Source organism: Camelus dromedarius, chromosome 22 (genome assembly GCF_036321535.1).
Source record: "Camelus dromedarius isolate mCamDro1 chromosome 22, mCamDro1.pat, whole genome shotgun sequence".
Classification (NCBI taxonomy): Eukaryota; Metazoa; Chordata; class Mammalia; order Artiodactyla; family Camelidae; genus Camelus; species Camelus dromedarius.
The window spans coordinates 20,583,919-20,605,104 of NC_087457.1; the positions used below are offsets into that span (position 1 = coordinate 20,583,919).

Genomic DNA, 21,186 nt, shown 5'->3' on the forward strand with positions numbered 1-21,186 from the left:
CAGTCTAATAAAAGTAACTAAATGTTAAGAGCTGAAAGGAAATGTGACTAAAAATTCCTTAAAAAATGAATCTAATGGAGTAAACACATTTTCAACATATTTTTAAACATTTGTATATTTTACTGTTTAAACAGGGATTTTTAATTTAATTTCTATCATCCTTAAGTTTTAATTACTAATAAAAATACATAGATACAATTCTGTAGATGGTATTTCAATGGAAATTGAATTCATTCTCAGCATTACGCATCACGGTAGTTTTTATTTATTTAGAGGATGTATGAATTTTAGCAGTCCGAGTCAAGTATAAAGTGAATGAAGCAAACAAAAATTGTACTATTGGAACCTAGGTGTAAAGGATAGGATAGCATGTGAATTAAAAAAAAAAAAAACTATGATTTCCACACCATCAGTATGTCCCTCTTAATCCTACCTTGTATTGCAATAAATTAGATGTTTTGTTAAAAGCAAATACGTCACATGCAGTAGCCAAGTAAATACTTATATAAGGCCATTCAGATCTAACAGATGACGGTATAATGGCATTTTGTTAATTCTGTAAAGATTATATTGCTGAGAGCTTTCAAAATTACCTAATGTACAAAATTCTAGACTTAGTAGACAAAGAGTAACAACACATTGTTAGTTTAAAGAAACAAATAAAACTCAGGGTGGGATTCTGTCTCGTCTTTTGTTAAAAACCATGTACTGAATTTAATTTTTAGTAAAGCAAGCATTACATAATGCTTTAAAATTTTAAAATTTTGGGATAAAAGTTGACATCCAAAAAGATGAATGGAAAATTGTGCTTTCAGACTGTAGAATTAGTTTTCTTACAGGGTTAACCATTTCATCCTGCCATCAGATACTGCGAATTTCATCTATGTAATGTATACATGTGCAGTCCATATCCAGGTCCTGCAAAAATCTAAAACTGTGTGCTTCACTTCATGTAGCAAAGGCACCTATGTTATCCTCCCTTCTGAGCAAGAGTTATGATCCAGTTTTCCTTCCAAAGATGGTTTTCCCACTGTTCTGGCCCTCACTCTCCGTGTTGAGCAGTCCGGTAAATCACGGAGAGTGTGGCGCACATCCCTGCTTGCATGGGAAGGAGTTGCTCTGTGGACCGTTTGGAGAAGCTCTGGACTGATCACGAGGGAAACGGAGCAGAACTGTGAAGCAGACGGACAGGAACAAAAGGCTATTCTGGTGTGAGGAGAAATCAGTCACTTCAGCTCCACAAGCAGATGCTGCTACTGGACTGACAAGTGGACCCGACCCCGGCCGGAGACAGGTAAAGTTTGCCATTGGGGCAGACGCACAGTTCGTACACCGTCTGCCGGGAGCTGGAGGAGCTGGGGGAAGACGAGGAAAAAGAGCCCGTCGGCAGGTTTCCCAGCCGGATTGTATCCGCATTCAAAAATATCTAGGGAGAAAGAAACTGCATTTTAATTTACTTTGGCATCCTATATTATTGCGAGCTTTACTGCGTACTATAAAAACAAGAAAGACGACTTGGCAACCAACCAACAAACTGACTCCTAAGGTATAGCCCAAACGCTCGGCTGCCGCCTTCTCCTTTGAGACAACGGTGCATTGGGACAGAATGCTGTCCATCTGAAAAGCAACGTTGTACAATCTGCTTACGGGGCCAGCTCAGGTATTCAAACACCGCAGAAAATGAATGATTTTGACAGTCTCTTAATTTAACTTCTTAATCATGCCTAGTCTTAAGAATATACAAAGAAATAAGGATGTTAATGGAGATGCCATTGCTGAAGGGGTGGGCAATTAATTTTTTAAAATCTACTTTCTAGCAGGGAGGAGGAATAAATTAGGAGTTTGTAATTAGCGGATACAAACTACTATATATAAAACATAAACAACAAGGCCCAACTGTATAGCACAGGGAACTATATTCAATAGTTTGAAATAACCTATAATGAAAAAGTACATGAAAAAGAATATATATATATATATATATATATATATATATATATATATATATATATATATATATATAGCTGAATCACTATGCCGTACACCAGAAACTAACACAACATTGTAAATCAACTATATTTCAATTAAAAAAACTTACTCTCTGATCTAATTTTTTAAAGAGCTCATAAAACCATGTTGACTCACAGTCTACACCAAGTAGATACATAAAGTGCACAATTAGCAACTGGTGATTATAGACATAACCAGTTTGACGTCTCCATGAAATATATTACCTCTACTCAATACCTATGTTGCTAAATCTTCTAACTGGCAAAATTATTTCACTTATTCCAAATCATGGACTCCACACTTTCAGGGACAGAGATCGTTATGTTCTGACAAACTCGAGGAATGTTCCAAAGGAAAACTGGATCATGAATTTGAATGAGCAAAGAAATAGCCGTCTCTAGCTGTGTCTAGATTCTATCCTTATATAGCTAATTACTGCCTAAAGGCATCTCTAAATTGACAGGAGAACCACTCTTTTTTTTGTTTTGTTTTACACATTTGTCCTCATCGAAGTCCTGTCTGAGTAAGTGTGGAGAGGGGCTGTTTTTATACAGGCAGGGCATGCAGGTGACAGCTCTGGAAGGCAAGCCCAGCTATGGAGGATCAGCCTTGAAACTGACGGTGTGGCTGCTTCAGCTTAGCCAGCAGTGCCCCCACCCTCCTCTCTAGTTAGGGGCTGCTCTAGACGACATTTATCTATATGACAATGCTTAATTCCATGCACGTCTGAGACCCACACTGTCACTGCACCCATATGGGAAGTAGATTTTATTAGCTGGTAAATTAAAATGAACATGGCCTTTAAAAGGAGAAAAAGGAGGTCAATTTATGGTGATAGAAGATAACTAGACCGCTGGCGGTGATCCCTTTGTAATGTATACAGATGTCAAAGTGTAATGGAATACACCTGAAACTTATATAATGTTAGACACCACTTTTACCTCAATAATAATATAATATAAAACAAAAATAAATAAATAAAAGGACTAAATCAAGGAGAGAGAAAAAGAAGAACTATGGTTATAAACAGTCTAATTCCAGTGACATTTATAAAATCAAATGCTGAATTTTGAAAGTTAGCTTCACAGGTGTAGCATCTACCCACAGAAGGATGAATGAATAAATGATGGCCTTTTGTTAAAAAAAATAAAATAAAGAAAAAGAAAATAGAATAGAGAGAAAATGATATCTTTATGGTTTGAGATAGAAAAGTAAGCCCTGCGGTAAACAGGGGCGTTATGTATTGATTCTTCCCAAGCCCTTTGCTCAACTTCACCAGGTTTCTGCAGCTTGGATGGACTTGCTCATAGCTTGTTCTTTTCTGCTTCAGGTAGTAACTATGACACTGCTCACTTTCCAACTTCTAAAATTGATATTTGCATTCCATATTGCCCTATAAATCCATTTATTCTGAAACTCTTCCTGGGCCTTCAAATTACACCCGTAAGCTTTTAACATGGCCCATTGTCCCCTTTCCACCAAGAATGCATTTCTTCCATTCTGACCTGTTGAAATCAGACCTACCAGTGTGGTAGCAAATCTTTTATCAGTCTGCAAAATAAAAATTGTTTTCTTCTTCCTCTGTGATCTTGTAACAGTATGTTACTTAGTTATTGCATTGCATATTATAACACTTTCAGTGTTCCACCTACATTGTGATTCATGTTCTCAGAGGTGAATTTGAAACTGCTTGTAGTTCTATGTCTGGAATGACTGAATCTTCTGCAGTGCAGACTTTTGTGTGCAGTTTCATTCTTACCTATTTTGGTTACTTCAATAGTGTTTTTATTCTAATCTTAAGTAATTTAAACACTATCAAAGGGCAGAGGCCTTGTATTTTTTCGATACTGCTGAACAATTGGTGGATCTGCTTTTCTGTGGCATAGTCAATGATACAAAATCTTCCTCTTTACTTCATTTCATACTTCTCCCCAGAAAAATTGCATGCTATTTTATTCTAATAGAAAGCATTGTGCTTTTTTGTATCTTTATTTTATTAATATTTTAAAAAATGGCCACAGCTGAAAACCTTTGGTTATGACTTTTTACAACATAATACTAAATTCACAATGCTAATCTGTAATTGAATCCAAGGATTCTACTGATACTTTGAATAAAAGAACGTAAGTAAAGCGGTGACTAAATAGGAGCAGAATGGAGATTAATAACCACCAATATTTATTATGGGATAATTCATTATGAATAATTTGAATGAAATGATTAGCATGATAAAAACAACTCTTTAAATAAGATGTGAGCTATTTAAGAAAGAGTTCTCTCTTGCTGTGGCAGACAAAGTATTATAGTGTGCAATGGCAGTGGGAAGAAATCCTGAAAGGTAATATGAATATATGTTTTAAGTATTATAAAGCATATTTCTAGATTAGTTAAGCTGTCATATCTACTAGTTTGCTCATATGATCCTGGCAATAAATTTGTTTATAAGAAGGAAGCAAAATGTGTATTGCAAGTTTATCTGGAATCAACAACTGAAATAATGGCACGGAGGTAAGAAGTGCACCTCCTTGTTTTGATTTGATTGATGTGTGCCCTCATCTTTATATCTGAAGTCGCAGGGAATGCTCCAGAGCGTCTGTCTCAAATCATCCTTCCAGTGTTTTTTCGTCTCAGCTTGACCTTTGTAAACTCATAAAAATAATAATAATAATAAGCACACGAAGGAAGGAAATATTAAGGGAATTAACTGGTGGAAACAGCAACAAAACAGATTTAGACCTTCAAGGACTTTGGGAATTGTGGTAAAGGATGCAGAATAGACTATCTACTATGCATAAGGCTTTGAAATAAATGAAGGTAGAATTAAAAACAAACAAGCAAACAAGAGAGCGACTACCAAGATGTTCAGGCAGATTTGGGGAAAAAAAAAACAACAGATGAGAATCCTAGTGATGAACAGATGAACAGCACAATTACTAGAATTAAAAGCCTGGTGTAGGGACTGAAGAAGAGATCAGATACTGAGGAGGAAGCTGGGTGTGTAGATCTGAATAAAACAGGTGCAGAGAGGCACAGAGTGTATTACCCATGAGATAGAAATGAGGAGGGAAAGGCTAAACGATCTGGAAGGTAAGAGAATGAAAAGACATCCATTTCTTCAGAGATTCTGCAAAAGGTCACAGAGAAAAAAGGGGAGTGGGAATATCTGAAGACATAACACTCAGGAATTTCCCAGAATGGACAAAATACGATTCTGCAGACACAACAGTCACAACGTAGATAGCAAGTAACACAGACAAAATAAAGACGTGCCTATCCGGTTCCAGTGCAGGAGTGGAAGGCCAAGGACAAAGGGGTCTTTAAATAAGCAGTGAGAGAGAGAGCACATGATCTTTAAAGAAATGACGACAGACTTTAAAAAGATTCTTGGGTGAAATAAAGTAACTTGGAAGAAAAATATTGGCATGGACCTCCTTATTTAAGAAATAACTGGGCAAAATAGTAAAGCTTTTTTAGAAAAATAGAGACACTCTTTCTACTGAAACAAACTTTCAAAGTACTTTCTGGAAAAACTTGAAGACCATATAGAACTAAGAAAATGAATACTGATTTCTTTCTGGATATTTTCTTAACATTCATTATGTTTATCTGTCAATTTTGTAAGTACAGGAACCTAGATGTCCCACTTAGAATTAATTTGTGAGTGAGTATCTTTCAGTAAAAAATAAACGGAGCTCTGACTTAAGAAAATAACATTAGGTTTACCCAGTTGCATACTCAAGAAATATTAATATTTTCATAATTTCAGCTCTCTTCGGAAGCAGTTCTTTCCGTTTCTCCTGGACCCACGTGCATACAATTTGAGAAGACGCGTCCTCAGCAGTAAAGGGCCAGCGTCCACACTCAGCACTCACCTCCCCCTCTGTGGACTGTAAATGGAGCTCCTTCCTGCAGGCGGCCTTGAAGTCTCCAGCTGCAGCACTCACCTGGACCCCCCGAGGAGCTTCCATTATCAAGGACCTGGTTGGTGATTCAAGCCTAAGGAGAAAAAAAAATCCTTAATAGTAAAAAGAAAAAAAAAATAAGATGGACTCAAAGGTGACATTAGTCAACTAAAACATACAGGCAGGCACAAATACAAATCCTTGCCATTTCAAAACAACAACAACAACAAAATGAGTTTTAGAATTGATTTTTGATTGCCTTCTATTTTTTGGCTCTTTATGAAACTCTTTGTTAGCATCAGTCATTTACTCTCATTTGTATAACGATTTAGTAACAGTTGTGTTGTTTCCCTTCACAATGCACGTGGAAAGTAGGTCATGGTAAGTTTCCTAGTTTAAATCTTTTACATATTTTCAATATTAGTGATGGAGTTTTAAGAAATAAATCTCTACAAAGTTAGCATATAAGTAGCCCTCAATAAACTGAATCTTATTGAAAGAGAAATAATAAAATGGCTGCGCTTAGGCTAACTCCTGGCCTTATACTTGCCGTCTGCTTTTAAAAGAGTCAGCAAATCTGACTGACCAGACACTGTCCCCAGCCCCAGGCCCATCGTTATAATTAGAGTTAGAGGCAGAGTTACTAGTTTTCCTGTTTGTTTTACCTTATTCTGGCAATTGAAATTTACAATCATGCTTGGATTGTAAGTCATTCCCCTAGGAAGGGAGTCACCGGACAACCACCCCAGGAGAATAACCAGACCCTCTGAAGTCCCTCCTGGTGCCTGATGAGTCTGATCAGATAAAGAAGATCACAGGCTGATGCCCCTCCAGACCACCAGATGGTCCCATGATGCCAGACAGATTCACCCAGACTTAAGAGGAAGCTTTACCAGAGATTCTTGTTGACTGATACTGCTTTTACTCCTCCAGTTTGTTCACTATATAATCACTAAGCCCCAACCCTAAGATGGGTTCACAGTTTTGAAGGCACTAGCCTGCTACGAGTCCCTTTTGCCTGGCAAAGCAATAAAGCTGCCTCTTATCTTCTAAGCTCCAAGACCCGGTCTCTTAATTCCTTGACTAGTCAGGGACGGGGGCCAGTCTTTTGGGAACACTGTCTTGAAAAGATGAGAATTTTAATGAAGATGATTAATACTGCCATCTTCCAAATATTGCACAGTCACAATTTTGTAAACTCGAAAATTCTCAATGGACTCTTACAATTTTAGGAATTAATTAAAATGAAGACATAAGGCATTTCCAACATTAACTGACCTCTACTGGCCCAGGAAAACGTCCACAGAATGAATGACATTAGTCTGAGAAAGAAAAATTGAGGGGTGATACTCAAATGTTTTAGAGAGTTGTGCCTGCAAAAAAGATAGTTGGGAGGCATTTAAAAAATTATCTCCAAGTATAAAACCAGAGATAGAGTAAAAGAAGGCAGAATATGGAAACAAGGATACAGTCGCAAAAAGCACTTAGTGTGATCAGAGATTGTATCTGGTTGATTGTTTTGGAGAGTAGCTTTGCTCTGAGGCTGCAACTGCCCGTGCCCCTCTTGACCAAGGACTTTAGGACAAGACTTCCCTCAGGCTCACGTTCACCATCATCCAGAGCAACTAGTTTCCTCTTAGGCTATAGATCCGGAGCTGTTTTGCAGAGAGAACCACGTCAAATGGTCTGAAGATGAGCTCTCTCAGTAGTACAGCCGAACTTAAAGACCTGGAAGTGATATTGAAGGACTAGAGCCAGCCATTAGAAGAAGTGATTTCGACACTTAAATTTTCTTTTTTCATTAACACAACTTTGAAACTTTCATCTCTATGGACCTCTTGGACATCTTCATAAAGTCCCTGGAGGGGTCAGGTTTTGAATATATATATTTTAAAGAAATATGTTTTGGGTTTTTTAAAAAACACAAATCACATGTTTTCACAGAACGTTTGAAAACTTAAAAAAAATTACCCATAATCTTTTTCATCATAATCCTTACACTTTGCCCACAGTATCTAAATTTCAAGAGCTGAGTGTTAAAATATATACTTATAATTGATTTCCTCTGATACATCCCCAAATATATACCATCCTGAATAGCACATCTGTGACCATTACTATTTCCATTTGTTAATTATCCATTACATTAAATGTAATTATATAGATTTGGGTATGATTGTATCAAACAGAAGTCAGATAAGAACCTAATTAAAATGAATTAAATATGAATCTGATATTCAAGAAAGCACAACTTGATGAACTTGTAAGTGGGAGGAAAAACACACTTATCAAATAATTGATACGGCTTAGTTTCTAAGGATAAAGGCTTGGAGTTACTACTCATATTTTGACAGTTATATATATATATAATATATGTAATATTTAAAATAGTAAATGTGTACATTTTTTATACTATACTTCTACCATGTTTGACATTTGGGACTAGAGCATTAAAATATACCAAGTATTTCTGGGCTTTTGAGTTTTTCTGTTCTCATCTTTATCAGTTACTTAATTTAAAGTGTTTATTATCTTCATCTTCATTTTAGACCTCAGGTATCCATTTCCAGTGTTGCCATAGTGTGTTTTGCCACCACTGACTTAGAGGATTCCTATTCAAAGAGGCCAGTAAAGATGGAGAGCTGGCTAGCCCTGGGTTCAGGAAAGTCAGCCTGCAGCAATAAACCTCAGTTCGTCATCTCTAAATTAACAATTACGGTTTTTTAAATAGGATTTTAAGAAGTTTCTTAAACGGATTAAGGGAAATAAGTATGTGGTAGAGAAGTATTTTAAAATATTAATAGGATTTTTTCCGTCCTATTTCCTTGAACCCAGCGCCATTCCCCCATTCACTAACGACCATCCTTGCCACGAATGGTGGATAATAGAGCAGATAAGCTGTCAAAGATCTTTAAAGTTTACTAATGTTATAGACATTTTAAGTTGGAAAAAACCCTAGCCATGTACTGTGTTGAAAGTGACTCAGCACATAAACAAAACAAAGAAGAAAACCAACATCCGTGAGACCCTGTTGTTTATTTCACTAGTTGGAGAATGGTTTTCTTGATTCACAGGCAAGAGAAGATGCGGAGAGAAATGAACAGTATTGGTCTTGAATGGCTCTCTGTGTCCTGACACCTGAGGCCAAGTCCTAGGTTGTGAGATCTTTAAGTGTTAGAGGTCTGAGGAGAGAGGGATAGTTTGGGATAAGAGGACAAGAGACCAGAAGATTCTCAAAGAAGAGAGGAGGAGTGGCCTGCAGTGAATGAAGACGAAGTGACAGTAAGAAGGAGAACATCTCCGCAAATGCCAATTGGATCGAGGCTACCAATGACCAAATGTCACCCCCAAGTGCTTTGGCAGTGGAGGCCCCTTGCTACAGTGATGTAACCCCGGGGAAAAATAAGAGAACTGAACAGACTGGGGCTTAGTTCTGATATTCAGTGCGATGGAGGCAAAACATGTAAATTTAAGTTTCACAGGAATATTTTCCTTTATTGTGCAGCTAATTTTGTGCTCTAAGACAATATACATCTGAGATACACACACACACACACACACACACACACACACACACACATATAAAACTTATCAAGGGGTACCTAAAATATACAAAAAGTGTTAGCAATTTTACAGTATTGCTAAATCCTTCAAGTTCTGAAAGTGATTAAGACTTTGAATTAAACAGGTTTCAACGGTATGCTCTGCTAATCTTGATAAAATTAAATGTAGTGATCATTAAGAAGTGTTATAAATTTTATTAAAAATAGAACTGTCTGTTTTACATAGTATCCATCATTCAGATGAGTAATATACACTAGGAACTTTAATTATGGAGAGTGTGCAGATAAGAGTATGTAATAAAAATTTACTAGAATATTTGGAGGATTTCATAATTCTATTTTCAAAGGCACATGCTGTGGTCAAATATTTCTTGTGAACATGAAAATTAAAGTAAGCTGCAAACTATTTTTCACGAGCTTGCCTGACTATTTAACCTAAGCAAATAAACTACATTTTTGAGGGCAAAAATTTCATAGCATGACTAATGTAAGTGGAGACCAAAAATCAGAAAATTAACAATATTGTGAATAGCATAAATTAACTGTGAGCATTTAAAGATGCATACATTAACCTGAATCATCCAATATCAATATCCATAATTACATGTACACTTACATTTACATAAGTGCACACACTACCTACCAGAGCCCCACTGACTCTAGGCCTATCACTTGCTGAATGGGGGGAAAAAACACACTTTCTACAAGTGATGTGCAAATTTTGCTTTATACTTTCATCCAAACTCCCAGTGTTAATCTCCATGAATTCTAACAAGAAAGTCACCTCTCTGCATTGAAGCACAATGAGGCACTTTTTAAAATGCTTTGAAATCAGGTAAGTATATGATTGTGGTATTTTCTATCCAAAGAACATTATAGAAAAAGTAGATACAGTTACAAAATTTAAAATACATAAAAGGTAGACATCATATCACCACCATCCCAGCTTATCAAAATGGTTTGATTGATAATAATGTATTTCACTGACTATTTTATAAATAATAATTTCCCAGGCTCTTACTAGAAGCTGGGCACTAGAAGCTGCATTATAAACTGCAGGATAACATAAAAGTATTTCCTATAAATTGAAAGTGTTTCTGCATATTGTAAAGTAATGCAAGTTATTTCCAAGAAGCAGTCTGGGAAATTGAGGCATAAACTCGATTATTATTAAAGATTATTATGCAAAAGAGTTACATCAATCTAATGAAAGACTTAAACACGGGATTTTGAATAAGAAGCCCATAGGTTCTACATGAGTTCTACTAGAAGTTTTAAATCCAGTTAACCTTACTGGAGCTCAGTTACCTAATAAATAAAATTACAGAGGACCTTAACTATAAAAATATTCTATCCACTGCAAAACATCATTAGATTTGCTCTTTTTTTAGTGAGCTAGCCATATGTTTATAATAATATAGTAAAAGCTAATGTTAGTACTGGGAACTTACTCTATATTTAAAACTTTGCATGGATTATCTCTTAGTCATCCCACCAACACTGAGAAATGTACACTCTAAAAATTCATATTTTACTTAGAAAGTTCTGGAAAAGAAAAGGGAAACCTTTGACACAAGACTGAAGCCCAGGAATCATAAAAAGAATTGCTATAGGTTACTATGCCAGTCTTTGGTTGTACTGGTTTTCTCTAGAAACCCTGGCCTTCTCAAATTAGCCTAGAATCCCTATCGAATGTCCTGGGCTCAGGACTCGGAACTCAAATCAGACTAAACCTGAAATTCTTCTAGAACTATCTAATCAGTAGACTTTTGGCAACACACTGTCAGCAGTTATGTGATGTCCTGCTTCTTTTCTCTATGGAAATTCTCAAGCTTCCACTGCAGAGGGTTTACAGCATATACTTCAAACTATGCATTTTATTACAAAATATTTTCTAAAGGCTTTGTTGAAAAATAAAATCCACAGGTATTGGCAAAACTTGTGACTTTCTATGTAATTAGTCAATGGAATTAATGAACTACAATTGTGTTCATTTTCATAGCATTATAGTAATCACAGCGATGCGTGTCTGACGAGTCTTCATGTGGGTACCCAGGGATTATAGCAGAGAGAAGGGTTAATGCTCAGCTTGAGTCACTCCACTGCCTGTTTTTCCCAACCAACTCAGTTTGGGTGTTTACATACCAAAAATGCAAAAAAAGATCTTATTTTTAAGACGTTATGCAATTTTCAAATTTGAAAATAAGTGGTCTAGATCTGTAAAATTCTCAATTCTCTGAGAAAATGATTCAGACTTCTCTTAAACTAAGTTGCAAGATGCAATTACTAAATGGAAACTTAAGCAGAACTTGAGTATCATATACCTTGTTCTTGCTAATTATTTAACACAGCACCAGAAACATAGTTGCTACTCACTATTCGCTGTTCCAAGGATGGAATGAATGGAGAAATCAACAGAAAAATGTTTTAAGAAAAAAAAATCTAATGAAAACTGTGACCTGAAAATATATTCTTATACTATCTTATCACTTTTACTGCCTTATCACTTTAGGCTACCTTGAGCATTCTTCAGCTGCAAATCACATTGTTTCTGTTCCCTGCATTTGTACTGTTCCCTGTACACTTGCACACCCATCATGGTCTCTTCCTGAAAACTGGATCAAACAGATCCCTAGGTCAATTGTTGCTCCCTGTTCCCAAGATTGAAAGTGAAGGCAGCTTCTCATGCACATTTACTACTTCATTTCTACATACATAGAATGAAAGAATAAAAGGAAGGAAGAGAGGGAAGAAGGGAAAACAAGAGAGAAGAGGAGACATGGGAGAGGAGCAGAAAGTAAGAGAAAAATACCATTGTCTTGTCATTTTTTTTTTCTCATAAGTAGCAAAGCATTTTACCCCTTTATTGACAAATTGTCTCGAAAAATACTTAACACTTAATAAATGTTGGCTTTTCCTTGAACACAGGAACGATGTAAATTAAAGCTATGTGTTTCCAGAGATTAATTTGGAGTCTGCAAACCTCAACATTTCAGTTTTAAATGATATGCATACAATAATGGAAATTATGCTAAGATGCCAATTATATCATTAAATATTAACTCATTTTACTGATTCCAAGTCTAGATTTTTGTCTTATTCTTGGAATATTAACAGAACTCAGATCCAAACAATCCTTGGAGAGTGGGTATCACACTACAGATTTCATCACTTCTCACCAAAGAGTACAGAAATTCTACTGAACTGTAGTAATTTAGCTATATATTAATTTAAGAAATAAATTAAAAAAGAACATTCATACTTGGACTATTTCAGGCAAATATACTGTGATGTCCTTACTATTTGTTGTTTAGCCTTTTAACAAGTAAGTCCCTACTGAATAACAATATCAACTTATATTTTAAAAAATCAAAGAAAATCTACATATGTAGGTTTAAAATGTACATGAAGACTAGCACAGACCTTGGCTAAAACATCAAAAGATGTTTGATGAGTGCTTAATAAATGCTTTTAAATAAATGATAGCAATCTACTACATTTCCATACCAAAATATTGCCTATACTTTATAATAAACATTTTGAGATGTTTATTTCTAAATTCTTTTATTCTTGACAAAAATAAAAGCAAAGACAACATGACTTCTTACTCTCCAAACTACATTTTATTTACTGTGTCAGCCAATGTCACCTTGTTGATTAGACTTTGGTGTCAACTAGGAGTATTTCTTATTGCCCTGAAAGGAAAATTGTCAGCAAGACTTGTAAAGATCTTCTCAGACACTCTGCTTTTAATCTTCGGTACACAAATGAATAATTGACTACCCCCATCATTACTGTGCTCTGCTTCTGTTTAGGTTGTGGAATTTAGATCAGTACCACTCATCTTAGAGGCTGCCAATCTGCTTTTAGCACTAGCAGATAAGCCCAGCTTAGCTCAATGTTTAAATAATTGATGAATAATTACAAAATATAAAAGCCAGACACACTATAGACTAATTATCATTTAATACACATTCACGTTTATGAATTTCGAGACATGTCAGCAAGGCAATTAAAATAGCAGTTGATTCTTATTCTTCTTTTGGCAATAGGCTTTTCATAATGAAAATTGTAAAATGAGTACATAATTACTAAAATGTTAGAAGCAAAAAAAAGTTTATTTTAAAACTTAGTAATTAAAAACCGTATTGAATGAATCACTAAACTCTGGTATTCATGTTAAAACGCAGCTCAAAAACAGTAGGAATCAACGTTAGTCACTTGTGTCCTCGTAGTACGACAGCAAATCCTACCACATTCCGTATATTACATGAATATAGTTAGCATCCTCATTAATCAGCTTTGCTAAGTTTCAGGAATTCAAATTAACAAATTATAATAATGCCATTATATGTGAGAGGGAGGGCTGGCTGCTATAGCGCTAAAGCAGGGAAGACGCAGATCCCGTTCTAGGGGAACACGGCCTTTGTCAGGTGGAAAAGGATAAAATAATTTATACAAAAATGTTGAGTCCTCAGTAAGAAGAAAGCCATAAATCAAGACTGTAACACATTATGAGATACTGTTTATACACATTCTTCAACCCTCCTAAGCCCCTGGGACTTTGGCGTAGACTAAATAATCATTATTTCTGTCTTATTAAAAAAATGCCCTGATCACATGAAGAGGGTCACCTTCACCTGTCGGAAGAAGGCAGATTCAACTACCTAGTTTGAATCTGGCTAATTAACTTGTGAGAAACTGAGTTCATCAGGAAATTTTATCCTAGAACTATAAGGGCCTCCAAAATTTACTGTTGTAAAAGTATGGCTTTTCTTTGAATTAACAATTTTCAGTTTCATTTTTCTATTTTCATTTGAGCATTTTTTCACTCATCCAAATGGGAAAGGCTGAACCTGATTTTCATGAAATAAATTGAGTTTTTGTGCTTAATATTTTTATGTTTTCCAAGACACGGACTCTATCTCTTAGGTTAATACTCTGAATCAGCTTTAAAATGATTTTTAATATGTGGTTTATTTTTTAATATCCACATGGTTGTCTTTTTTTGATACTGTGGTGAATACTTTTTAGAATGTATAGTTTACTTGTCAGAAATTAATTATAAAAATGTCTTCTTTTACTGATATATAACATGGTATTGATTTAAGATATACAAGATAATGATTTGATATATGTGTGTACTGCAAAATGATTACCGCAGTAAGTTATATAAAACATCACTGAGCCCTACAGTTTAGCTTATTTATTGAATTAAGAACATCAATGGATCAGTTACTAGATTTTATTATTTCAAGTTTTATCAACAGTTGCCATGATTATACAGGGAGAATTCCTTATTATGTTGTCATCTCACAATCTTCTGGGTAGTGAGGGCTTTTAATAAAACTGTGACTGTCAGAAACAGTACAATGTCAGGGGGCAGCTAACTCCATTTAAATACTATATTGAGGTGTCCTCCATCGGGCAATTAAGTTCTGTCTTTTTCTGATTAGTATTTACATTTCTTCTTGTATTTCCCTCTACTTTACACTGCCTAATCATTTATAGCTTTTCCCCAGTCTCTGCCTCCCCTTTCTTTACGCCCTATATTACACTGTCTATATCACAATTTCTGGAATCCCTATTTTTATTAGTCCTCTCAACATCTATAACTGCCTTTTCTTTTTCTTTTCCCACACTTCTCCTGTCTGACGTCTGTATTTTATATCCATTGTATGTTTGTCAGGGAAAAATATACAAAAGGATAGAATAATAACTCACATTTTCTTGACTTAATCAAAAATGTGATTATCTATTTACCATGTAGGCAGGAGTGGTCAATTTTTTTTACAGTTATATAGTATATTTTCTACTTTAGTTCTTTACATATCAAAATGATCACCAGTGATGGAAACTATGACACAGGTATAAATGCCAGGACTTACCTGAGGTCTTGGGAAGGTTCTGCTCTGATGTGAGGTGTCTCCACAGAGTGCCCGAACACTGCTCCTTCAGTGCCTGAGGGTAACATGAGCCCAGTAGTTAGAACACGCAAATGGATAGACATATTGGTTTTCATTTCTATTTTTATGCATCTTCTATAAATGGGACAACTGAAAACAGAAGTACAGAAAAATAGATCAAGGCAGTGAAGGGCCAAGGAGAGTAAATCTAAATCCTACCATGTTGACCCCTTTTAAGATGATCTTATTTATAAAAGTTCAGATTGCGTGAGAATTTTCACCCTCTGATCACACAACAAAGACCCATTTCCTTCCCTTGTCTTAATTCCCAGGTAAGAGAATTTGAGGGAGGGGTAGGTCACAACACTCAATTCTTTCTACAAACAGCAGAGCAGGAATGGAAATGTGAAGTTATCCATGTGCTTCGATGGAGTATATTATTAATTACTTAAAGACACAGGTCTATAGGGCATTTCGCAATTCTCCCACATACAGCTCCCAACTTTGCTTAGAGTGATCATCAGACTACAGAGAACAGGGCACCTGACTTTGACCTCTCTGGAATTAAGGCTCAATCTAAAATCATGAACTGCTTGAATTCATTTCATTAGAATGGACTTCATATGGGGCCACAGTTACCTGAAGAGGTCATGCATTCAGGCAGTTGAATGATACTCCATATAAACTTTCATTTATCAAGTTCATTTGATTTTCCAGGTTTACAGAGATTTTTCTAATTTAAGTGAGCAAAATAAAATAATATTCCTTTCCAAAAATGAAATGCAAAAATATTTTTTAAAGATGATGATAACAAAACTTCTTTTTTTCCCTTTGTAATTTTATGTAAATCTTTAAGATCATTCCCTTCAGAATAAGCTTTATTTTCTTTTTGTTTAAACTTCTTCAAACATCTTGGTGTAAGAATGTCATGCTTGCTCCCTCAGTGACCTCAACGCTTAGCTCAACAATACAATGTAAATTAAAAAATGCTTAGCTCAATAATACGTGAATAAAAAATATAAATTTTATGCCTACAAAATGAAGCTGCTTTTGCTTATCATGAAGAATAATATAAAACATATTCATTCAAAAAGCAATGAAAAAATTGTCACTAGGAAATTAGAGTTAACACGTAAATTCCCTAAAAGTAAGTGTATATATAGTGAAATACACTAGACTCACCAGAAGACTCCTCTGCATAAAACAGCAATGGAGATTCTGATCTTGAATCACAGAGGAAGAGATTTTTTCAAGGTCTATAGAATGATTTCATCAATATTATGGTTCTAAGGGTAAATTTATAAGGTTCTGCTCCAGTAAATTCCTAAGATTACAGATTTCAGTTTATAGTTTATCAGCTGAAAGCTATCCACATTTGTTGACCTCTTACAACAAGAGGGTTTTAGTAGTTGTTGGTTGGCACTTGTTTGCTTTACTAAAGAGAATCTGTAGGGCGTATACTGTTTATATATTTAACTGTTATCACAAATTGAGAGCAATTATTTAAGGAGTTTGCTGTTTTGATATTTTGTAAAATATTTTATTTCTTTGAGTGGACAGTTCTTAGAAATAGGTCTTTGAAAGTAACGTAACAGTTTTAGATAAAACTCTGATTTTGTGATTGTGGTGGGGGTGGCATTTGAAAAAACATTCCAAGATATAAATGTTCTTATCTCAGGGAGAGACTCCTTTGACATTTTAAAATAAGTTATTATTTCCAGAAAAGACAGTTATCCATCTGCAAAGTTCAAAAATTAATTTCTACTATTCTGTAATTTTGAAAACTTCCCAGACAAGATACCAGAACTATAACTGAAAACCCCCAGCAATATTTATTTTCAAACACAGAATGGCACACATAGTAACTGAGCACAAAATGTATCAGTGAAAGTGAAAGCAGATTGCTATCAAAAGTTTAACTTTACAATGAGAATGAAAAGCTGACAGAAATCTCAATTCTAAGTATCAACATATAAAATTATTGATGATTGAAAAAATATTCTTGAAGAAATAAATGTATAATCATACCATCCAAGGGGCCAAATTAAAAACTGCATAAAATAACAAATAATTAACTGCAGAGTTCCAGAGAATAAGAAAACTAATCTTATCCTCTTCCCGTTTGTCCCATAATTAGTCAAAAGGACAACAATTAATAAGCAACAATGATAATCTTAAGAGGAAATCAGTGAGGAAGAATAAAAACCATCTGAGCCAGATACACACTCTTATAGCATAAACACATTTCCTATGAATGGGAAATTTTTACAAAGTTCAGACTGTTGGTAGGGTTATCAGACTTAGCAATTAAAAATATAGGACACTGAATTAATCTTGAATTTCAGTTACACATAAAATCATTTTTTAGTATAACATGCAATATTTGCAGGAGACATACAAAATTCTTTTTGTTGTTTCTCTGAAATTCAAAATTAATTGGGTATAATACATTTTACCTCGTAAATCTAACCATTACTCAACATTTATTTGGTGCCAAAAGTACACATCCTCACTTCATGGGAAAAAAAATGTGTGATGAATTCTCACATCTTAAGTTATAGAAACCATGGAAACCAAAAAGCAAGCAGGATAGAAAAAGGAACAGAACATAGGCATTTATCAAAATGTATATTTAAACTTGATGACTAAATAAATATTTGTTGCTTACTGCTGTTGAAAAGAGCTGTTTAAAAGGGTACAATGTCAGTTTTGCTTGATGGTATAGATGCTAAAAGATATTTCAAATAACTTAAAGTGAAGACGGTGTTATAAGACAGAGAAAACACAGACTGCTGACTACTGTAATGGTCAGGAAAAATGAGGCAGGCAAGCTTCAGGATCAAAAGCTGGATCTCATTCTTTCTAGCCTCAAAACCAAAGAATAAGGATGTCATATTCTTTGTTAGAAAGGAAAAAGAATATATATGAATTGTGGTCCTACTTTATATTTGAAAACAGTTTTAGACATAAGCTGGGATGCTACTCTTTACAAATGCCTAATATAAAATACAACCCCTCCCTAAATTAAAAGCATCATTCAAAGTAAATTTACGTATCCTTCCTAGTATGGCTACGTCTACTCTAACGCTATACTCTAAGCTAACTCGTTATCAATTCGCTGACATCCATGTATGTCTTTAGGAAGTCATTTGCTCCAGAACAGGCAGGACAAGAAAAGGAAACCAAAAATACCTGGTATTCCCAGGTTCTTCTCAACTTTATAGTAACTGAAAAAATAAATTCTGTGAAATGTGGCATCTTTCCAGCCACCAGCTGCATGAATTCTACCGCAGTTAATGTCAACTAATATTTTATGGGGTTATTGGCTTTGTGCAGAAGAAACTGTGGTCAGTAATATACATAGAAGCAAAGCAAAAATACCTCTATGCTTCGAAATATTAGTTTTACATACATTATCTCATTTGTTTCCTCACAGGTATTTTTTAATATAAGCAGATAATAGGTGGTTTACAGCTGAAAGATGATGAATCTCTAATCAGAGAAATTAAATACCTTATTGATGAGGCTAAAATTTGGAATTCAGGTTTTTTATGAACTTTGAAGTTAGCCAATTTGCAAAGCAATCCCAGTTCCTTCATTTCATTTAAATGACCTTGAGCAAGTTACTTAATCTCTCCAAACTTCAATTTCTACAGATATAAATAAAAATAGTAATGTCTTACAATTTGGGTTAGATTTTTCCTAAATAGGATATAAAAGAATCTGGTTGTAGTAAGAATTCAGTATTCCTTAATTCTATCACTTTTCTTTCTGAAAATCCGCCACAGAAAATGTCCACATTGTGTCTGTACAGTTAATGTCCTGACATGGGTCCACTCATTAATATGTGAAATCTCTATACCCCAAAATGCATACCTTTAAGTAACATAGTCTCATGCTGAAGTTTGAAACCTGAAATTTAGACACTGTAAAGAGATTCTTGAAAGTTAAATAGTAAATGCATGTTATTAATCAAAACTTTATTCAGTAAATCAAGGAATTCCCTAATGCAGCTGCTGGGGTACCAGATGAGATCAATCAATGCTCAAATAAGCTCTGAGAAGGAAGGTTCTTCTAAAAAACAGTCCAACAAGATTTTACTTTTAATTGAACTTCATCATAATGTTTAAAAAATTGAGGAGACATAAAAACAAAAATGCATAGTAGGCCCTTCAGTAACTAAAATGAGCGGCTATGATTTTTCTGTGTTTTATACTTATCAATTCTCTGTGAAAGATATAATAGAAATGCATATTTGAATAATTGGCGTAAGTGAAACAGTCATTAACTCTACCAGGGTTTTAGTTTCCTTTTAAAAATTGAAGTTAGGGAAAGAGTGGTACAGGGTGTTGTTTTTAGAATATTTCTTTTCTCAAAAGTGAAACCTTAGTCATTGAATAGGTAAGAATTCCAACCTCAGAACTTAAGGTGGAGGAGCTTGATCAGCCATTCCACCTCCCATATCTAATCCATGGGATTCTTAGGAGATGTAGTAAAAAAAAAAAATTAATTGACATTAGACAGCATTTTTAAATTGCTATACTGGAAGAGGACTTAAGTCCAGGGTCATCTAGGTTTCAGGAGCAAAAATATTCCTATTTCTTCATTATCTTTAGATTTGATCCTGTGCTATTAAATGCATGTAAATTCTTTGGTTAAATAAGTTGAAAGACAATTTATAAATTAGAAATCTTTTTTTATTATTCTGTTTGAGATCAGGGGCCTTTTTCATTTCTGTAGTTCTGTTTCCTAGCACTTTTATAATATAGACATTCATTACTATGTCTGTCTGAAGTGGTTGAACCAGTCAATGTTTTCACTGGTTTAGAAGTAAGATGAAGGACAGCAGCAGAAAGCAGCCCAGGGAGCAGCCGTCCTCGCCAGGGCCTCTATAAGCTGCCGGCAAGGCTTCGAAGGAGGAGGCTGAGGTCTGGCACAGAATGCTCGCTGTTCTGGAGAACCAGAAAGGAGAATAAAATAAAGAGCAAAGCCAGATGGATGGGGGAAGGAAGGAGCGAAGACTGGGGCAGTCTGTGGGAAAGGAAGCTAAAGAGGAGGAGCAACATCTAAATTCTACTGTTATTTGTTTTGATGTTTGCCAGTGAGATCTACTACTACCTTCAGTTTTTCAATAAAATCTACAATGATCATTATAATTTTTGTGATTTTTTTTTTTTTTTTTTTTTTGGAGAGGGACAAAGAAGGGAATGAATGTCACATCCAGATCAATACGGGATAGAAGAGGTAACAGAAGACAGGAGGCAAGGGAGGTTAAGAGAACATGAGTGTCGGGGAAGGGTATGACTCAGCGATGGAGCGTGTGCTTAGCACGCAAGAGATCTTGGGTTCAATCCTATTACAGTAAATACATAACCTAATTATCCCCCTCCAGAAATAAAATTTTAAAAAAAAAGAGAGAACATGAGTATTTATCACTCCTGCCTTCTTCTCATGACAATTAATGGGAATCTTAGGCAGCATTTTAAATTCCTGCACTAGAATAGGGTTGGGGTTCAGGGCAAATTCATCCCGAGTTCAAGGGCCAGAAGGATTATTATTTATTCATCATCTTCAAATTTAAACTTATGCTTCTGAATACTTCCAATTATTTGAAAGTCTTCATGTCTTGCTTTCTTTTTCCTTTATTTCCATCTCTTTCCCCCCAAATCTAAATTGGTAAAGTAGAAGATTAGACAGGGAACAGTTTCATTTCATTCCCAAATCTGCCTCTAATTCATTCTTTGATCTTTGACAAGTATTTAAAGCCCCTGATTGCTATTTGTAAAATTAAGCTCTAAATAACAT

General features: G+C 35.1%; 1 protein-coding gene across 1 annotated transcript in view; it reads right to left on the reverse strand.

Moving 5' to 3' along the window:
• Positions 1 to 1,231: 1,231 nt before the first annotated feature.
• SGCZ (sarcoglycan zeta) overlaps positions 1,232 to 21,186 on the reverse strand; it is a 125,704-nt gene continuing 105,749 nt past the window's right edge. The window contains exons 5-8 of the mRNA XM_031440419.2: positions 15,364 to 15,436; positions 5,734 to 6,006; positions 1,528 to 1,639; positions 1,232 to 1,426 (exon numbers count right to left, since the gene is read on the reverse strand). Coding sequence (XP_031296279.2) covers positions 1,232 to 1,426; positions 1,528 to 1,639; positions 5,734 to 6,006; positions 15,364 to 15,436 — 653 coding nt within the window. The remainder of the gene's footprint in view (positions 1,427 to 1,527; positions 1,640 to 5,733; positions 6,007 to 15,363; positions 15,437 to 21,186) is intronic.